The 20,436-nt window shown below is 47.5% G+C and overlaps 1 protein-coding gene across 2 annotated transcripts in view; it reads left to right on the forward strand.

The window, feature by feature from the left end:
- The first annotated feature begins 464 nt into the window (after nucleotides 1-464).
- Nucleotides 465-20,436, forward strand: part of Txnrd3 (thioredoxin reductase 3) — a 34,522-nt gene continuing 14,550 nt past the window's right edge. The window contains exons 1-9 of one of the 2 annotated variants that reach the window (XM_052721309.1): nucleotides 465-895; nucleotides 6,946-7,006; nucleotides 7,957-8,066; nucleotides 9,480-9,584; nucleotides 9,773-9,845; nucleotides 10,641-10,802; nucleotides 11,627-11,746; nucleotides 17,465-17,607; nucleotides 19,066-19,181. In XM_052721309.1, coding sequence (XP_052577269.1) covers nucleotides 737-895; nucleotides 6,946-7,006; nucleotides 7,957-8,066; nucleotides 9,480-9,584; nucleotides 9,773-9,845; nucleotides 10,641-10,802; nucleotides 11,627-11,746; nucleotides 17,465-17,607; nucleotides 19,066-19,181 — 1,049 coding nt within the window. In that variant the 5' untranslated portion in view covers nucleotides 465-736. The remainder of the gene's footprint in view (nucleotides 896-6,945; nucleotides 7,007-7,956; nucleotides 8,067-9,479; nucleotides 9,585-9,772; nucleotides 9,846-10,640; nucleotides 10,803-11,626; nucleotides 11,747-17,464; nucleotides 17,608-19,065; nucleotides 19,182-20,436) is intronic. The other variant, XM_052721310.1, reaches the window with a different exon arrangement.

Raw genomic sequence — 20,436 nt, forward strand, 5'->3', positions numbered from 1 at the left:
AACTAACCAACACACTATGTCACAGGGAATGGGGATGGGGGTTTGTGGGTGGTAGTGACCTAGGAATCTCATATTAAGATTGAATTGCAATGGGAAAGTGATGTTTTATTCAGTTTCGGTAATACAAGCTTAAAAAAAATCTGTTTTTCCTGGATATGGTTTTATTCACGATTCCTGCAAAGCACCTATCTTGAGACTGGTGGAGAATCAGGAACAGAAGGTACAGCAGAGAGGCCTCTGGGCGGCAGAAACGGTAGTAAATTGATAAAACAATCATTTCAAGAATAGCAGAGCATACAGGCTTGATACCGCACCTTTGAAAAAGGCAAGGGACTGCTGCTGGGATACACTAGATGGCCTGGTTCACCTGCACACAGGGCTGTGCTAAGGGGGCGTGGCTTAGCCTTAAGAAGGCCTTGGAGGTGGGGCGAAACTGCCCGGGGGCGTGGCCGGTCAATAGGCACTCTCCGCGGGTGCGGTCGCGAGGGCGGGAGCGTGGCCCCGCAGCTGTCCGGTGCGCCGCGTTCTCAAGTTCTCAGTGGCGTTGCCGGCATCGTCCCCTGGGCGGCCGCTCGCGTCGCGGTTCCTGAGCAGGCCCGGCTCTGCCGGGAGCGACAACGAAGCCCTGGAGAAGCCACCGTCCCCACCGGCGCCTCCGCGGGCGCAGAAGTCGCCCGGGCTGGGGAAGGCGGCAGTCGCCCCCAACCGCCGCCTGGGCACGGTCCGCGGCGGGCTAATGTCGTCGCCACCGGGCCGCCGCGCCCGCCTGTCGTCCCCTGGGACGAGCCGCCAGACCCCCGACGCCCGCGAGGAGGTGCGGCACCGCCTGAAGGACCTCATCGAGGGCAACCGGGTGATGATCTTCAGCAAGAGTTACTGTCCACACAGCACGAGGGTAGGCGGGGCCGGCCGGAGCGGAGCTATGGGCCGGGCCTGATGGGCAGGGTCTAAGCAATTCCTGGTGGAGGGAGCGAAGTGGATGTGGACCCCTTGGACCTGGTGGGCGGGGCGGCAGGAGCGTGGTGAAGGGGCTGGGCAAGTTCCGTGAGCGGGATCTAGGGGGTCTGGGCGCCAGCTCAGTGGGCGGGGCGGAGGTGGAGTTCCCAGGTTGGCGCCTGGTGGGCGGGGCGGGCGGGTCTGAGCACGCTCAGTGGGCGGGGCGAAGCCAGCGCTCAGGGGTTGGCGCCTGATGGGCGGAACTGTTGGGGGGTCTGGGCGGTGCTCATTGGGCAGGGAGGAATCATAGTTTAGGGACAGGACCTGGTGGGCGGGGCTAATGGGGAGGGTCTGCGTGGAGCTCAGTGGGAGGGACCGAGTGGATGGGGGTCTGGGTGGAGCTTAGTGAGCCGGAGGTCTCGAGTTGACGGGGGCGAAAGGGTGGGCGGGGCCTGAAGGTGGGCGGAGTAGGGCTTTTGTGGCGCTTTCCTAGGCGTGTTTCAGGGAGCTGGTTGAATTCTGAGCATAGTTGCTTACCTGTTCCGACCAGGTCCCAACCTGCAGACCCCTAGACGCTTGCCTTCCAGCCTGATATGGGCTTATCAAAACTTAAAAAAAAAAGAAGAGCGTTTAAAATTGTACTACTAAAATGAAAGAGCGAGGGATAGCGAGGTTCGCTGAAGCTGGATCCAGATCACGCTTATTAATTAGCATGTTTGGCTCCTTGACCAGGTTTCAAAACGAGGCGGGGCCTTGGCTTCCACTTTTTTTTTTTGAGTGTTGGGATTAAAGGCGTGTGCCACCGCCGCCGGGCGACTTCCACTTCTAAGATGAAGGTCGAGGAGGTTTTAAGTCGAGACTATTTTAAACTCTGTTGCACACTCCGTAATTTGGGGCTAGGTGGACATTCAGCATTGTTACCATACTATGAGTTAAAAAAATCATCGTCTTAGAAACAAACCTTTGGAAGGAAGATGCAAGATGGGGATATTCAATATTTTGATGTTTACTTAACATTATCAGGAAGTTAAGGGCCTGATGTGTGACTTAGTGGAAGCAAGGCCGTGGGTTCCATTTCTAGCACTATTTAAAAGAAAAAAAATAGATGTCTATGCCAGCCTGGGCTACTATAAGAGTCCCTGTCACAAGAAACAGAATGAATATTGCCAGCTCTAGGACCCAGGTTCGATCCCCAGAACTCATAAAAGTGATGAGCATAGTGGAGTGCACTTTACCCCAGTGCCTGGAAGTTAGAGGCAGGTAAGTCCAGACGACCTAACCTCTATGCTTCAGGCCAGTAAGAGACTTCATTGAGAAGAAGGTGGACAGACAGAGCATCTTCCTTGGAATGGCACCTGAGATTGTCCTCTGGCCTCCACAGCTGCAACTGCACACACACACACACACACACACACACACACACACACACACACGTATTCATTTTAAAAACTAGTAGAATGACACTGGCAGCATGGAGACTCCTGGATGTTCCCTCCCTCCCCACAGGGTAACCGCATTCCCTGTTCTTCTCTGAGTCACTAGATGCCTGCACACCACCGGCAGTACTCTGTTCCTTTTGGCCTGCGTGGGCCTTTTTGTAAGTAGGATCACATACTGTTTTACAGTTGTTCCTTCAGCAGTTTTGCTTAGAGACTCATACATGTCAGTACCTGTAGCTCTGCTTCGTTGCTTCTCACTGCTGTGACGTTCCCTAGGCTAGCATTGAACTTGTGGTAATCCTCCTGCCTCAGCCTCTCAAGTGTTGGGATTACAGACATGAGCCACCACAACTGGCTGAGTATTTTGATCTTAAAAACAATATGGCTTGATGCCTATCCTTGGGTACATCTAGAAGCACACCCCTGACCGTCTTATCTAGGTAGCACTCGATCTTAGCTGAAAAGTCTAGAAGCGATGGGTGTCTTTTGGCTGATCGATTCGTGGAATCAATCACGGGGTCAGGGCGTTTCCAAATGCTTACACCAATTTGGCCTGTGCTAGTGAGTGTGTTACAGTTCTTGCTCTGCAGCTTTGCTGACAGCTGCTGTTTTTCACTTTTGTAGTTCTGGTACATAATACTCTTTCTTTGTGGCTTGAATTTTTCATTTTCCTAATAAAGTCGGTATGCTTATGACACCTTTGAGTTTTCTCTTGCGAACCATTAAGACCATTATTCTTGTTTTTCTTTTGTTGTGCTGATTTGTAGGTTTTCTTTATATATTATAAATACTAGTCCTTTGGGAAATGTTGGGAAATCTCCCAGACTGTCTTTATTGAGTCTTTTGGTAATTGAGGTTTGTGAGTTCTGCACAATGAGACCTGTCCCACTTCACTTCCCTTTCATGGTGTGTGGCTTTCAAGTCTTATTTAGGACTTATAAACACATTCTTCTGATTTGGCTCCTGCAAGTTTTGTAGTATGATTTCCACACTTGTTTTCTTTAATCCACTGGGAGTTAGTATTGGTAAAATTCAGTTATTTATGATCTCAGCTGCTCCTGTTTTATACACTGAGGAGTCCTTCCTTTCCATCAATCTGATCTTCATATGTGCTGGTCTCTTTCTTGATGTGTGTGTGTGTGTGTGTGTGTGTGCACATGCATGTGTGTGTGTTGGGGGGGTTGGTTTTTAGCAGGGAGCAAAGACTCTTCTTGAGGCAGGGTCTCTTAACAGTCCCTGCTTCAGTTTGGATGGTAGGTCTTCCAGCCAGTTCCTGGGTGTTTTTTTTCTAGGACGTACACATCCTGGAAACCTATCTTTTGGTGACCATTCACTGGCTGATTTTGTGGTGGTTTGTTCATGGGCTTATTAAATGTATGACCCACAATCCACTGCTGTTTACACATATGGTCCATACAGTAATCAAGAAGAAAGATTTGTCCCTTTATTGAAGTGATAATGACATTTAACAAGCATTAGTTGTTGGGTACTTAGCACTGTAGAGATGTGAACATGGGTCTGGCCCCCCAGGAACTCACAATAGCCAAGCAGCCACCAGCCAGCTCTCAAGTGCAGAAAGAAGAGCTTGTGATAAACAAGGGCTGTGGCAGTAAGGCACACAGTAGCTACTTCAGACGATCTGGATGGGCTAAGGAAAGGACAGGTGGGTTTGTCCTCCAGGGTAAAGAGGAGGTGTGCCTGTAAGGGAAGGCACTTGACATAGGAATTTATGTAAGCGAAGACAAGAGGAAGGAAGTGTGGCTGAATATAAGGAGTAAGAAAGGAAACGAGTGAGGGCTCCCTGGAAATGGCTGGAATTTAATTTCAAAGGTTTAAGTGTCTCAAGATGTTTTACTGATAAGTGTGGACTTAAGATTATTAAGATTATGGTTATATGTTAACCCAGAGCTGAAAGGACTGACCTGGCTGTCACACAAAACCCAGCAAGCTGTGGAGACAGATGGACTCCCAGGCAAGATAACCCGGACTAACCCAGGGCAAAATACCTTGATTTTTTAAAACACATTTGTCACATCAGAAGAGTAGAAGCCAATGATACTGTGTGCGGAGAGTGGAGGAAGCCCTGAGTGAATGTTTGCTGTTGACATGGGCAGCAGCCATGCCAAGGACTCACGTCTCAAACCTGTAGGAAAATGGCAAAACCTTCCCCAGGCTATGCTCAGAGAAATGACAAAGCCTTCCCTCCTGGTCTGAGTGCTAAAATAAGGAGTGTGTGCATAGAATGTCCATCCTAGTTTCCTTTTCCTACCTCCCTGGATATTTGCAGCCTAGAAGACTGCTCCCTTCCAGAGACTGTTCCTACTAATGTTGGTTAAACTTGCGTCCTTGGCTCACCTGTCTACCATAATCCTTGCCTCCTTGGTTCAGCTGTATGCAATAACCGTGCACGCCAACCCCCCACCGTTTCACCTCTATATGATAAAATGCTTGGGTGGGTGAAGGGATGCTGAGGTTTCTCCATCTGAGGACTAGACCACCATTTTTGTGTATCTGTGTGTTTGTCTTTTCTTCATTCCCTTGTCACCTTGAGTCAGGTTCAAGTCCCTGGAACCACGTGCAAGGACTCAGCAATTAGACAGAGTCACATTGTTGGCTCTCATCACCACAGTCCATCTCCAGAACTTTTCAATCTGAAATTCTAAACTCAACAACACAGTAACTAATGTTTCTACCATCCCAGCCCTCACCAACCATCTCACCAAAAAGTGAGTTTGACCACTCCAAGTGCCACATATAAGTGACATCATCATTCAGCGTTTGGCCTTTTACATCTGGCTTGTTTTGCTTAGTGTAATGTCCTCAAGGTTAGTCCATCTTGGAGCATGAGCTGGAATTTTCCTAGTTCCTCAGGGTAAATAATAAACCATTGTGTGTGTACGGGTACCTTTCCTATCAATCCAGGCACCAGTTGATACATGCCTTGCTTGTGGCTGGTGTGAGTGATGGTGTAATGAACATGAGTGAACACATGAATGTTGTGGTATCTTTAATTGTAGTTTTCTGAGGAATTGTTGTCCTTTGCCATGGTGGCTGCCCTCATTCACCGGCAGATTTAGCCTGTCTCTCTAATGGCTGTCTCCGCCTCCTCTTTCTTTCCTGGTAGTCCATCTCCATTGCCTTTGAGCTGGAACTTCCCACAGCCTGTTTCAAAAGAAGTTACTCAGGAGCTCTCTGCTGTGGTGGCCTGCCCCTCCCCTTGCAAAACCCCTGTACCATATTCCTGAGCTGGAGGTGGGGATGGTTCCTAATGGTCCTGGAGCATCTGCTCTTCCTGGCTTACTCTTCTCTTCCTGGGACTTGACCTTACACAGAGAGTATGGTGAGCACCCTAGGATTTTCCACCAGCTACCTATGTAGAGGGTTTGACCTCAAATAGGGTTGAGTGCTTTGAAGCTTCTGTGACTCAGAGCTGAGAGATGCTGGCGACCTGCCATTTGAGGAGATGCTATTTTGGAGCCACACTCACTTGAAATAGAGTTCTTGCTATAGGAGAGGAGAAAGGGGCAGGACCAGGCTACAGGGCCATAGACTCTGCTTTTCCTTAGGAGATTTTCTGGAATAAATGTTCATTTGCAGAATGCTTTTAGGAGATTTCCAAGACACGAAAGGGTTACTCTTAGGTAATTATCATGGTTACAGATGTGTCATCTGCTTAGACCTTGGAGCCTCTGGGTTTTACTCAAGGGTGGAGGGTGTTTAAGGGTGGTGTCACAAAATGGCTATGAAAAGACAAGTCAGTGGCTGCCACTGGGTGAACTGGAGAAGACAAAGCTGGGAACACCTGAGATGGAGTGACTGTTGGGAACTCGAGAGTGGAACAGTTCAACAGAGAACTAAGACTTAGCCATTGCCGTCCGTGGATGGGGGGGGGGGGGAGGAGGTTAGTGTGACCTGGAAGATGTCTGGGAGGCAGGTGTGCAGGTGAAGCCTAGCCAGAGCTTTGCACAGTGGTTACCATGCAGATTTGATGCTGAATGACTCATAAGCTCTGGGTAATACCCACACTGTCGTCTCTCAGTCAGACTCTGGGGCATTTTGATGGGCAGCTGGTAAATGGGCTATAGTTAAACTGTCATCATGCTACTGAATTCTGTCCTAGAAGGCAGAGAGTGTGTCTGGTTCATCGTTGCATTTTGTGGACTTGGAATCATGGTTGACTGGTCCTAGATGCTTGATGGTTGATTTAGTTGGAGGAACTTAATGGCTGTTGAGAGGAAGCACAGAAAAAGGAAGCGACATGGTTGAAGAAGATTTGCACTGAGGCATAGCACCCGTGGAGGAGTGCCATGAACCTGTCCTGAACCAGAAAAGAGATTTGGGCAGAAAAGTTCATTAGGAGTCATAAGGAGACAAAGAGTAAAAGAATGGAGGTGGCAGACAGGGTTATTCTGGGGAAGTATATGGAGGAAAATGAGAACACTGTGGGCCAGAACTCATGTCCCTAAGATTGCCTGTGTTGGGCAGCTCTTATCACTGTATGTCACATGAACACCTTTCATAGCTGCTGAACCTTTTGAGAGCAAGAGGCTCACAATGGTTTCTCTTTCAGGTTAAGGAACTCTTTTCATCCTTAGGAGTGGACTACAACATCCTGGAACTTGATCAAGTTGGTGAGTAGCTGTCAGCAATGCTGCTATTTGTAGTAAGTGCCAACATGACTGTTCCACTTTGTTCAACTCACTGTTTTTCCATGTCTGTCTGTCAAATGAGCTTTTGTTTGTGTTCAAGCACACAGAAGATGAACCTTCATGTGACAAACAATTTGATAAAGATTTTCCATATTTGAGGGCAGGAAATAGGAAGAGCTGTGGGCTGCTAACTTTAAAGTGTTTGAGGCATTGGATACTTGCCTGCCAGCATTCTACAAAATCAATTAAACTGTCATAACGAAAGGAGTCCACTCCATTTCCTGGTTGCATTACCCATGGGGAAGAGCATGTTAAGTTTTCAGCTTAGTTTTGAATCTTTGTCTTCCATGGCCATGGCAGTCACTGAACACTTCACATCTGCTATTCTTTGCAGGAATTTGGGATGGGATAGTGACCAGAAAAGACCTTCAACTTTGCCTTCATGGCACCGGCTTTTCACCAAGTTGCTTTAAGAAGCAAAGTGCTCTTGTTTCTTACCAATAAGTGCCAAGTCCCAAGTGTCATGACCCCGTTGCATCTTCCAAGAAGAAGGGTGGATTGCAGACCATACTTACAAAAACTTTTAAATGTAATCATAGGAAGCATTTTCTTGTTAGTTGTTATAACAGGTTTCACTTGAGTTTTGCTCTCTTAAAGGATACTTGTCCCTTGTTTGTGGCAGAGCTATTGTGTATGCAAAAGCTAACCCAAATGTTTTGTCCTAACAGCAATCCATAGGTAGGCCTTTGTGTTTAAGGTGTCCTCTGAAGGTGTAGCTGCTTTCTCATCTTGAGTCATTATTTCATGAAGTCATGGAGCACATTGGCCTGTCACGGATGTGAACTTGTAAGCAACGAGCAGTGAGCATCGTAAGACTTGAGCTCTGCAAGGGGATCCTTTATAGTGTCTTCATATACTGTTTCATTCTTCAGATGATGGAGCCAGTGTTCAGGAAGTGCTGACAGAAATCAGTAACCAGAAAACAGTGCCCAATATTTTTGTGAATAAAGTGCACGTGGGCGGATGTGACCGAACTTTCCAGGTAATGATCGTCATCACTCATGGTCCTCGACACTGTTTGTTCACATTGTAATTATCAGTGTCAAAGTCACCAGGTGACCCTGAAGACTGCCAGGGAAGTGAGCTTTCCCACCAACTAAACCTGAGAAGTTACACAGTGCTGACCCAGGCACAGGAGGGCCATTCTTAGCCTGAAGTCAGAGTGGCTGTGACCATTACAGGACTGGGTCCATCACCACTCCCTCTTGTGTGTGTATGTGAGGAGGGAGCATCATGAGGCTCATGAGGGGTTCACAGTGGCTCCGGAGCAGCTCATGACTCAGGAGGTGGCTCATGAGGCCCCATCCCTTCCTAGAGATAGATAAGCTGTTAATTCCCATGAAGACAGACCCTTCTTCAGTAGTGCAGCTGACAGCAAGTCCACACTCCCCTAAGCAGCCCAGTTAAACTCATGAGTTCACTAAGCCACACCTGGAATCATATCTTTGTTTTGCCCTATCTGTGGTAAACAGATTTGTTCACGTAGCCCCAGGAAGAGCAACAGGTAGGTCACTGGGGCCAGGACAAGTCTCTTCCTCCTGATAGCGGGTGAAACATGCTGTTCTCCAACAAGAGTTGGTCAACACAAACACTGTTTTCCAGTGAGTTAGAACCCCTGTCAGGGGTGCCAATACTGGGTGCAAAGCATGGGGCTTTAACTTCTTGATTCTTAGAATGTGGCCATTGGGAAAGAAACATTGAGAGGTGTGTGATAAAGGAAGCCACCCAGCACAGCTGTGGAATGAAGGGTCAGTTTGTGAGAGATCATGAAGACAGCTGTTGATGCATAAAATCCAGGTTTCAAATGAAGACCAGTCCAGAGGACAAGGGCTGGAAAAGTGACACTTGATCATTTATCTGTGGAAAGTGGCCTCATTTGACATGATAACTGTCAGAATGTCTAGGTCACAGTGGACATAAATATATATATGTTGGCATAAGTTGTACTCTACTTAGATCTAGGTAGATTTACAATCTCAACACAAATGTTTTGACCCATCATTCCTGAGGTTTTTCTTCACTTTTCTTTTTGGTGCCAGGAACCAGACGTGGGGCCTTGTGTTCCACCACTAAGCTAAATCCCCAGCATTGAGTATTTTTTTAAAAACATTTTTCATTTTTAAGTTTGTGTGTGTGTGGAGTGGAGTATGCTTGTGTGAGCACATGCACAGATGTCTGCAGGGGACAGAAATGTCAGGTCCCCTGGAACTTCAGTTTCCAGCAGTTGCTTGCCAACCATCTTGGTTCCTAGGAACTGGACCCAGTTTCTCTGCTAGAACAATATGTGCTTTTGACTGATGAACTGTCTTTCCAGCTCCAGATTTGTTTAGACAAAGAATCCATGCTGGTTGAAAATGGAGTCATGTGCTATTCTGTCTCCTTTGGTAATCTGTAGGCACATAAGAACGGTTTACTGCAGAAGCTCCTTCAGGAAGACTCGGCTCATGATTATGATCTCATCGTCATTGGCGGGGGCTCTGGCGGCCTCTCCTGTGCAAAGGTGTGAACACAAGTGAACCATCAATGACTTTTCTGAAAGTTAACTGTAATTTTGCAATCTAGGCTTTTATAATAACTGGTTTGATTGGGGGTGGAGGAGTATCTGGCAAATTCAGACTGTTCACTTAAGGGAGAGAAAAATGGGAGAGAGAAGGTGGCAAGACACTTTTTATGTGGTTGTTTTTGTAGGAAGCTGCCAACTTGGGAAAGAAGGTCATGGTGCTAGACTTTGTGGTCCCATCGCCTCGGGGCTCATCCTGGGGTAAGCTGTAGTTCCTGCTTGGCCTTTTAAATTTATCTATCTATCTATCTATCTATCTATCTATCTATCTATCTATCTATTTATTTAATGTGCATTGGTGTTTTGCCTTCATGTATGTCTGTGTGAGGGTATCAGATCCCCTGGAACTATAGTTACAGACAGTTATGAGCTGCCATGTAGGTGCTGGGAATTGAACTTGGGTCCTTTGGAAGAACAGCCAGTGCTCTTAACTGTTGAGCTATCTCTCCAGCCCTTGTCCTATGCTTTTACAGGCAGCTTCTTTCCTGTAATCTCATGTAACCCTGCCTGGTCTCAGGAGGGTGAGCCCTCCAACGGTGTAGACTCTGCAAAGGAACATGCTAACAGTTCAGCTTTATAAAAAGGAAGGCGGTTCCGTGGCCCAGCACCCACACTTCTGCCATAGATTTTTTGGCTTACATGCACTGGTACTTTCACATTGTTGCAGGCACAGTGCATATGCTGTGTCCTGCTCACTCTCTGTTTCTGCCTTAGTCTCACAGCTGGGCTTGATGGCTGTATAGTGGCTGCTATTGTCATTGTCCACCATCATTATTCTTTGGTTGCATGGTACATGGTCCCGGCCATATACCTCTGCTGTGTGCTGCAGGGCACAGTGCTCACCTTGCTGTGTGGGGTTTTTTCCTCCTTCTCAATAAAATAGAACATACAGATTTTGTGCAGAATATTCATGTATGTTTCAATGCATTCTTTTGTCTCTGGTCTGCTCTGGCCTAGAACCCTGACCACTGGTTGTCTCTGTTTTTCTGGTTTCAGGTTGGGCTTTGTCAGTTTGGAGCAGGGGACAGGGAAGGGAAGCTAGGGTCCTGACACTCTTGGCCTCATCGTCGGGAAGGCCACACATGGTTGATGCCACTGTCCTGGGACTCACTCTGGCTCCTTGCCCCTTCTCGTGGCCACTGCTATTGCTAACTTTGGGTACTGCTCTGACCTTTGTTACTCTCCTGTCCCAACTGTGCCCTCATTGCTCTGTGGACTCTATCCTGTACCAAGCCTGACTGTGCTGTCTCGTAAATGTAGGGAAAGTATGGGGAAAAAACAAAACCAAAACCCAAAAGCACTGTTTGAAATTCAAGCTAATTCAAAAGCTTTAGCCTAGAATTCCCAGGGTACAGCAGCACACCTTGCTTGTTCTTTGACTTGTCTGGGTGTACCCTTGACCTTTTCCCTCCTGCCTCTTCCCTGTTTCTCTCCTCCCCCATCCAGAAAAGATCCTGCTAATCTGTGGACTGGAAGAGATTGCAGCTGGAGAGAATTCCTTACTTGGGTCCTGCCAAGGGGTGCACTGGCCTGGCCTGTTTCATGTGGGGCACATGGGGCACACAGGCCAGGCCTGTTTTATGTAGGTCACATGCAGAGTAGATGCCACCAGGCAGCTTTTGCGGACTGACAGTTGGCTCAGAGGAGTGAGGGTTAGAGAGGCTAGAAGCTGTCTTTCCAAGGGTGCAGTGCTTATCTCGTTAGCCAGGGTGGCTCTCATCCCTTGAGCACCAGACAAGTGCGTTCTGTCTCCAGAACTCTTCATGTAGACTTACATTTTCACTCATTATTGGGTCTTCTCTGCAGATTGCAAGTTAGATAGTTGACTTATCCATTTTTGCCTCATTTGGAGGATGACAGTTGTCCCTGCCACCGCCAGAACTTATCTTCTTACATATTTTAATAACCCCACATTGATGTGAGAAACATCATACAAGCACGCTTGCTACACAGGGAATGTTGACATGTCGCTTTCTTTTCAGGCCTGGGCGGCACCTGTGTCAATGTGGGCTGTATTCCTAAGAAGCTGATGCACCAGGCAGCCCTCCTGGGGCAGGCCTTGCAGGACTCGAGGAAATTTGGCTGGGAGTATAACCAGCAGGGTGAGTGGGGGTTGGTAAACCTAGACAGGCTGAGTCCACGTCTCTGCAGTTGGTTCTGACAGTCACTCATAAGCATTCCTTAGGTGTGACTACTCTGCCCTTCAGTTGCAGAGGCCACAACTATCCAGCAGCTATCCTGGGACTTAGACCTAGAGACAAAACTTGAACAAGTCCAGCAGAAGGTGAAAGGCAGTGATGGCCATTTTCATTTTTTCCAGTGTGAAAAAAAATAGAACAAAAGTTTGTTATAGCGGTATGGTGTTGAGTCTGTGTTAAGCATCTTGGCTGAGTCCCATTCCTGTTTGCTGTTGAGACTCTGCCATGTGAGATAATGATAACAGATCCTGCCCAGAAGTAACAGCATCTCTGCAGAGCACGTGAGGGGTACCTGGCGCACCCTGCAGCATCAGAGGAGCACCAAGAAAAGCTTTGAGGATGAAGTAACCCTTGACCCGTGTTATGTTAGCCACCGCCCCCCCTTTGACAGGTCTTGCTCACTATGTTCCCCAGGTGGGATTTGAACTCGTAGGCTCAAGTGATCCTCTTACCTCTACCTCCTGAGTAGCTGGGATGACAGGCATGTATCACCGTGCCCAGTTCAAGCTGCATCTTGAAAGTCACAGGTTGGCCAGAAGTGCAGATGTGAGAAAATCCGGTCTCTGGGGGGCAGAGTGAAGGTGGTGGAAGAGGTGACCTCAGAGAGCCAAGCAGTTAGCTTTACCTGAGAGGTAAGGGGGGTTGAGCTCAGGCAGGAGAGAGGCCCAGGCCACAGCTTGGAGTCCAAATCCCTGCTGAAGCACTAAGGAACTTAGAAAGGGGAAGAGAAGGGAGAGATGAGGCAAGAAATGCCACAGGTCTGAGCAAAGATGCTGAGCTGAGAGTGGGAGGTGGATTTAGGGAGGCTGGTGATGCAGACGTGATTGGCTGTGGTGGCCAGCTAGACACAGAGGTAGTCTTCATGGTGGCCCTGTCGGAGGATCTCGTGGAGGTTTTCAAAACCATGAATGAGTCGGCTCTCTCCAAAGACCTTGATGCCAATGTGGGTAGTGCCAGTATTACAGGTGACTGATAGCCATAGACCCAGCAGATTCTCTAAGGCGGAGGAGAGAGGCAGGCATTAGGTTGTACACTGGGTGTGGGCCGTGAGTAGTAGTTCAGTTAGTAGCTGGGATCAGTTGAGTAGTAGTTCAGTTAGTAGCCGGGATCAGTTGAGTAGTAGTTCAGTTTGTAGCTGGGATCAGTTGAGTAGTAGTTCAGTTAGTAGCTGGGATCAGTTGAGTAGTAGTTCAGTTAGTAGCTGGGATCAGTTGAGTAGCTGGATGTGGTAGCTGAGACTAGACCCATTTCACCAGGTGACTCACTGGAGAGTATTAATTTAGGACCTACTGGTTGTAGATGGAATCAAGTCTCTCTTTGCAGGTTGGTTTCTGGGTGGGATTTCTGTATTTAAGAATACTCCTCCACTGAAAGCATCTGCAGAATGTCCTAGAAGGTTGCTCTCTGGAGAAGGGTCTCCTGGAGAGAGAGCTGAGCAAGAGCTGTGACGCAGAGTCACAGCATATGGTGATAAAGTGGGGACAGGGGATGTACATAGACTGACAAGACTAGGAAACAGATGCAGAGTCACCACATATGGTGATAAAGTGGGGACAGGGGATATACATAGATTGACAAGACTAGGAAACAGGAGGCTGGAATAGTTTAAGACTCGAGAAAAGTTGAGACTGTGTAACTATACTAAGTGAATCTAAACTAAAAAAGTGCATCCCATAGAGGTGACCCAAGTGACAAGCATGAGTGTCTTAAAGGAGTATGTGTTGCTTCTGAGGGCTCACAGTAGGTAACAAGAGGGGCCTGGCCAGAAGTATAGTGGTGACCCAAAGGCATTTATGAAAACCTCACACCTACTGTGCTTTAAAAAACTCTGATAGTAAGGCTAACATTGAAACTTCTTTTCAGGATGAAGAGTGGAAAGCAAAGATTTATTGAAGAGCTTGATTCTGTGTTAAATATGAATTGGAGCTGCCTAGTACATGGTCACAGTGCCCAGAGCCACCGAGTACATGGTCACAGTGCCCCAGAGTCACCTAGTACATGGTCACAGTGCCCCAGAGTCACCTAGTGCATGGTCACAGTGCCCCAGAGTCACCTAGTACATGGTCATAGTGCCCCAGAGCCACCTAGTACATGGTCACAGTGCCCTAGAGTCACCTAGCATGTGGTCACAGTGCCCCAGAGTCACCTAGTACATGATCATAGTGCCCCAGAGTCACCTAGTACATGGTCATAGTGCCCCAGAGCCACCCTGTTTACAGCTGTAGTGCCCCAGAGCCATCTAGTGCTTGGCCACAGTGCCTCAGAGCCACCCCATGCATGACTGTAGTGCCCTTGGCAACTGCACAGGGAATATGAACAGGAAAGAAAGGATATCTGCTTGTAAAGGGTTAATGGGGGAAAGGTCTAACTTTATGATATGATATATCTAGAACATATAAAAGATTGAGCTTAGCAATATTAGAATTAATTAGTTCAGTTAGTGTGAAAATCACATTTCTTACTTGCCAGCCATAACAAGCTAAAAATATAGTGAAAAATGACAAAAATGATGAGATGCCTTGGAGCAAAGCTAACGGTGTACATGGGAAGACTGTTAGTGCACACCAAAAAGTGCTGTGAATTAGAGGGGTTGTCTCAATATTATGAAGAGGCCATATCTCAAGATTAGCTCATGACTATGCAGACCCAGCACAATCTGAGACTTTATTTCCCCCCTTCAAAGCTCAAAAGTGATCATTTTAAAGTTTATATTGAAAAATAAACCTGTGAGACTAGCTGAGCTTTTTCTGAAGAGAGGGTGACTTTTTGCATCCAATTTAACAGTGAAGGAATAAACACAGCCAGGCCCTAGATTTGACCGGTCTCCTAGGAAAGCTCAGGGGATCTAGGACTTGGTTATTTGCAGGATATGCAGGCCGATGTACAGCTGTGTTTGAAACTCTTACCTTTTACAGAAAAGGTTGTTTGGCTTGTGAAGAGAATGGACAGGACCCCTGCAGTCAAAGTTCCCCAGAGGGTTGGAATGAAAGGTCTTCTAGGGCTGGAGTTTGCAAAAATGTGCCACTGTGGAGAACATTGCATCATGAGGGTATGCAGTAACGAAAGTGACCTATCCAGGCTGCAAACCCCTAGAGCTCTCCTTTTACGCTGGTGCCATGGAAGGCCGATGTCCACACTGACTGTGCTGGGGGCTGGGGAGGGGCTTTCTAAGAGAGAGAGAGAGAGAGACGCGACCCCACCCCTCAGTTGCTGGTGTGTTTTCTGGACTCTCATCCAGTTATGACCAGATTGCCCAGACAGGCCCTTGTGTCTTCTGAATGTGGAGTTACACAGAGGTGGGTGTGAACCTCCATATCTAGTACCCATAGAAAAGATGCATTCCTACCTAGAAGAGGTGGGGTAGAGGAAAGGCCCAGCAGTTGAATCCTAGCCTCATATCAGAGAGAACTGGTCGATAATGTGAGGCAACTCTGAGTTCAAGTCTCATTTATTATAAAGAAGTATAAGGACCTGGTAGAGGACTTACCTAGTGTGCAGGAGGCCCCAGGTTCCATTCCCAACACTGAGAAAACAAACAAACAAAGATACTGTCATGAAAGCATCTCACAGGGAGCCAAATGGGAGTGGAAGCGGGCAAGGCCAGCCAGGTGAGAGGACTGTGGTCACTGACTGTCACTGTCTGCTGGCTGGACTCCCCTGGCTCTCTACCTAGATCCTGGTGTTCAGCAGGATGTGGATTCAGACAGGAAGGAGCAGCAGCAGATGGCGCCCTCTAGTGTTACAGTTCTTGGGCTTAACAGGGAGGGATGGGTATCTTGGTAGGCTTAGGAGCAGGATGGGTGTTGCAGCTTGCTGGCTGCTGCCCCTCACAGCTCCACAGGCATCTCTGACTCTTCAGGAGTCATTGCCACCTCTGCCCCTTGGTCAAGAGCTCTGGTGGTTTCCATAGCCCTAACCTTGGCCTCTAGTTGTCTGTTGCATACAGAACAGCCCTGACTCCTTTGCTGCCAAGGCCTTGTTAGGAACATGGCTCCCCCTTTCCTGTTGCCTGGCCTGCTGGCTGCTCTCCACAGCTCCACCTCTGCTGCAGCTGTTACGGCGGTGGCTGCTCCACAGTCTGCTGTCCCTGCTGTTGTTTTCAGCTCAGCCTGCTCTACTAAAAATAAGCAAGGACGACACCTCAGGATAAGTGTTTTCCTTGGCCTAATATTGCAACCCTAGGGGATGCAGCGGAGGAGTCTTTTTGCAGATGATTCACTGTATGAGGGCATGTCTTAGTTAGGGTTTCTATTGCTGTGAAGAGACTCCATGACCACAGCAACTCTTATAAAGGAAAACATTTGTTTGGGGTGGCTTGTGTACAATTCAGAAGTTTGGTCCATTATCGTCATGGTGGGAAGTAAGGCAATATGCAGGCAGACATGGTGCTGGAGAAGGAGCTGAGAGTTCTTACATCTTGATATGTTGTAGGCTCCAGGAAGTGAACTGAGAAACTGGGTGTGGCTTGAGCATATATGAGACCTCAAAGCCTGCCTCCACAGTGACATACTTCCTTCAACAAGGCCATACCTACTCCAACAAAGCCACACCTCCTAATAGTGCCACTCCCTTTGGGAGCCATTTTCTTTCAAACCACCACAGGGGGGCAGTCTTTATGTTCAGAGGAAGGGCATTGCCACCACAAAGACAAACTTTTCATGCAAAGGAAGGTTTCTGTTTGCATCAGTCATAGTCACATTATTGTCCCTTTTAGCACCAGGCACAGCAGTCTCTACTGGGTCACTAGACGAACTCCCACTCTGGCCTGGGAAAGTGGCTACAGAGTCATCAAGTGTTCACCAAGGCTTGTGACAACAGAAAGTCCAGTGCAAACTGAGTCAGCTTGATGGGGCTGTGCCTTCAGGAGCGGGAGCAAGCGGCTGTGATGGGTGCACAGCTTCTTCAGGGTGTCTGTAGAATGTTCTGAATGGCTGGTGGTGACATGAGAGTAGTCCCACTGGCTGTTCGTCCTCTTGTTTAAGGCAGCCAGGGCTTAACTGCTACTAAGGAGGGAATCAGATCACTCATCTCCAGACCTCCTTGTTTATCTATAGGAAAATGGACAACGGAAACAAAGCTTGTATTGTGAACTTCTTACACTGTGATTTTAACAATGTTGTACAATGCTCCACACCTGCCTGTGCCCCAGGGCGAGGTGGGTTTCCTTGTCTGTCTCAACCCAAGAACTTCTTCCCACCCAATGGGATGAAGGAAGCAGGCTCCATGGTGTAAGAAGGGTTTCTGGGAGATGCTTCCTGACAGAGTGGCTCTCCCTTGCATGCTGGGCATTGCCACGTGGGGTGTGCACTTCTCCGTGGCTTTTTCCCTTTTTCTTCTCAGAACTCGGCGTCTTCTCCCACACTTAGTAATGTAAAGCAGGAAGAAGGAAGCATAGCAGGCCCAGGAAAGAGTTAAGCTATACCATGTTCTTGCTCTTTAAATCAGTGGTGTGGCTCATGTGTGGTCACATGCAATCTGTCTGTGTGTGGTGGTGCACACATAATTCCAGGAGGCAGGAGCATCACAAGGCCCGCCTGGGCTGCAGAGAAGCACCCTGTTTCAAAAATGAAAGAAACATCAGCACCAAACCTCACTGTGTACTTTCCCCTGGTTATTTTCCAGTGAGACACAACTGGGAGGCCATGACAGAAGCGATCCAGAACCACATCAGCTCCTTGAACTGGAGCTATAGGCTGACCCTTCGCGAGAAAGGCGTGGCCTATGTCAACTCCTATGGGGAGTTTGTCGAGCTACATAAAATAAAGGTACTGCCTGGATTCGCCAGGTTCTTTGTCTTCTACTTGGCCTTGAGCGGAAAGTAAAATTCCATGTTGCACATTAAGGACTGCAGCTGGCCTGTCACACACACATGTGGCCTCACATACGTGCTTTTCACACCACTGCTTGTTGATTACATGTCAAGATAAACTGTAGCACGTGCATTTTAAAGAACATTTAAAGATATTGTTTGCCTTTCATCTCATTGTTATTCAAAATATTTAAACAGCTCGAAGTACAAAAGACTAAAAGTAAATATTTCAGCAGCGGGGAGCTTTTAGAAAATGAAAACACAACCTGCAGTCTGCAGTGTCCAATAGAGGCGACTTTACATGGTTCCATATGTGATGTTTATATACTGTCAGATCTCTGTAAAGAAATGAGGTCATTTGGATGACCACAGAAATTTTAAATTGGAGTTAGGAAAAAACATCAGCCATTGCCCTCTGTGGATCCCTGTGCGATCAGCATCACCCTCGACATCTGGACAGTTTTGTACTTTTCTTTGCAAACACAGCATGAGATGATCTTGACAGAATCTTAGGTTCTTTTGTAGTCAGTTGTTAGACCAGTGGAGAAGGGTGCGGGCTGGTCAATTTGAAGTTGCCCCTTCAGACCTTCCAAACTCTGTAGCAGCATGAGGGAGTTTGTTTCTCAGACTGTCCAAGGCCTGGCAGATGGTCCAGTTGCCCTGCCCCACCTAGCCTCCTCTGGGGATGTCCTCTCCCCCACAGCTCAAGCTCAGAGCCTCCCCCTCCTACCCTCACTTGTCTGCTTCACAACTGTCCTAAGGAGCCACTGACTCGAGGTGTCGCCTTCCACCTGGTTGTGTCATCCACTTGTTTAAATGCCATCGTTGGCATTGGAATTTCTTACCTGGAAATGTGTTTTGAATTATTCATGCAATCACAAATAACCAGTAACTCTTGCTGGCTCTCCTTAGTTGAAGATCCATGGCATGGTATGTGAGGGCCTTCATTTTTAGCTCCAACCTTCCTTCCAGGCTTACACTTCTAGGTCATTCAGGGCAGGGATGCAAGGAGGAGCGGAGGCAGGAACCATGGAAGAAAGCTGCTTACTGGCTTGCTCCCGGCTCGTGGTCAGCTGGCTTTCTTACACAGCCTGCCCAGGATGGTACTGCCTTCCCACATCAGTCATCAGACAAGAAAACTCAGCGTGGACTTACTCACACCGGTCTGATAGAGGCAATTCCTCAGTACTCTTCTTGTCTCCAGGTCTTCTGTGAAGCCCCCCTAAACTGGCTTTGTAGTCTGCCACCCCAGCCCCAGAGTGAGGCTGTGGCCACTGTGCTGTGTCGACTTGAGCCGTCTGTGTGGGGCCAGTCACATAGCACTGCTGGCTTCTGCATCCCCGTCACTCCTGTTGAATGAGAGGCTGCGAGGGTGGTGATGAGATTGCTAAGATTGATTTTCCTTTATTTCAAGGCTACCAATAAGAAAGGACAGGAAACGTTTTACACTGCTTCCAAGTTTGTCATAGCAACAGGTGAAAGGCCACGGTACTTGGGAATCCAAGGAGATAAGGAATACTGTATTACAAGGTAAGAGTAAAGAGACCATTTCAACCTCACTGCATTGTGTGCATTAATGTTCCCATTTTATATGCTCCTTGTCTTACTTCACAAAGGATTTGAATTCATGACAAGTATACACAGCACAGGAAGCTTCAGTTAACATAATAAAGCAGAGATGTAAGGTCAGGCAGGTAGCAGGGTCACTGCTAGAACCCACACAGAAGCCGTGCTGTTTCTAGGTAACTGCCGGAAGAGACCAAAGCAAAGACTGACTAGCTTCGAGGTTGCATGGCCCAGGGTAGAGATGAGCTAGCTGGTCTGGGGCAGCACTGCTCTTCCTATACTGCAGACCCACTCCAGTGTTCCCCAGCTGTCAATAAGAGACCGTGACACAGCAGGGCCTTCAGACTGTGGAGCAGATGTGCGTTGAGAAAATACATTTTCATCACACTGTTGTTTGGTTAGACATACATCCACACACACTGCACATAACCATACACACTAGGCATACCTCATCCACTGTACATATCCATACAGACTGCACACACCAAGCACCACACATATCACACACATCTCATGCACTGTACACATCTGCACACACCACACATACCATACTTACTACACATATCTTATACACAGTATATGCTACACGTACCACACATTATACATATCTCATATACCTTACACATCCATGCATACCACATACCACACATACATATATCTCATACACTCTATACATCAGCTCATACCACATACCACACATACCATACACACGATACACACTTATACATATACACTGTACACATCCATATACACCACATGCCACACTTATCGACACACCACATATACCATATGTACTACACATATCTTATACACTATATATATCCACACATACCACTCACCATACATATTACACATACTGCACATCTCATGCATCATGCACATCTGCACATACCCCATACTACACATATCTCATACACCACATACCACATACTATGCATTTCTCAAATACCATGTACATTCACACACACACACACACACACACACACACACACACACACACACACAGACACACACACCACATACCTCATATACCGTACACATAACATACAGTGCCCCTGCAAAACAAAATATTTTCCTTTCTATTTTATTATTATTATTTTATTTATTTATTTAGTTTTTTTGAAACAGGGTTTCTCTGTATAACAGCCTTAGCTGTCCTGGAACTCACTTTGTAGACCAGACTGGCCTTGAACTCATAGAGAACCACCTGCCTCTGCCT

The sequence above is a fragment of the Peromyscus californicus genome, unplaced genomic scaffold (genome assembly GCF_007827085.1).
Source record: "Peromyscus californicus insignis strain IS unplaced genomic scaffold, ASM782708v3 Scaffold_6__1_contigs__length_162567912, whole genome shotgun sequence".
Classification (NCBI taxonomy): domain Eukaryota; kingdom Metazoa; phylum Chordata; class Mammalia; order Rodentia; family Cricetidae; genus Peromyscus; species Peromyscus californicus.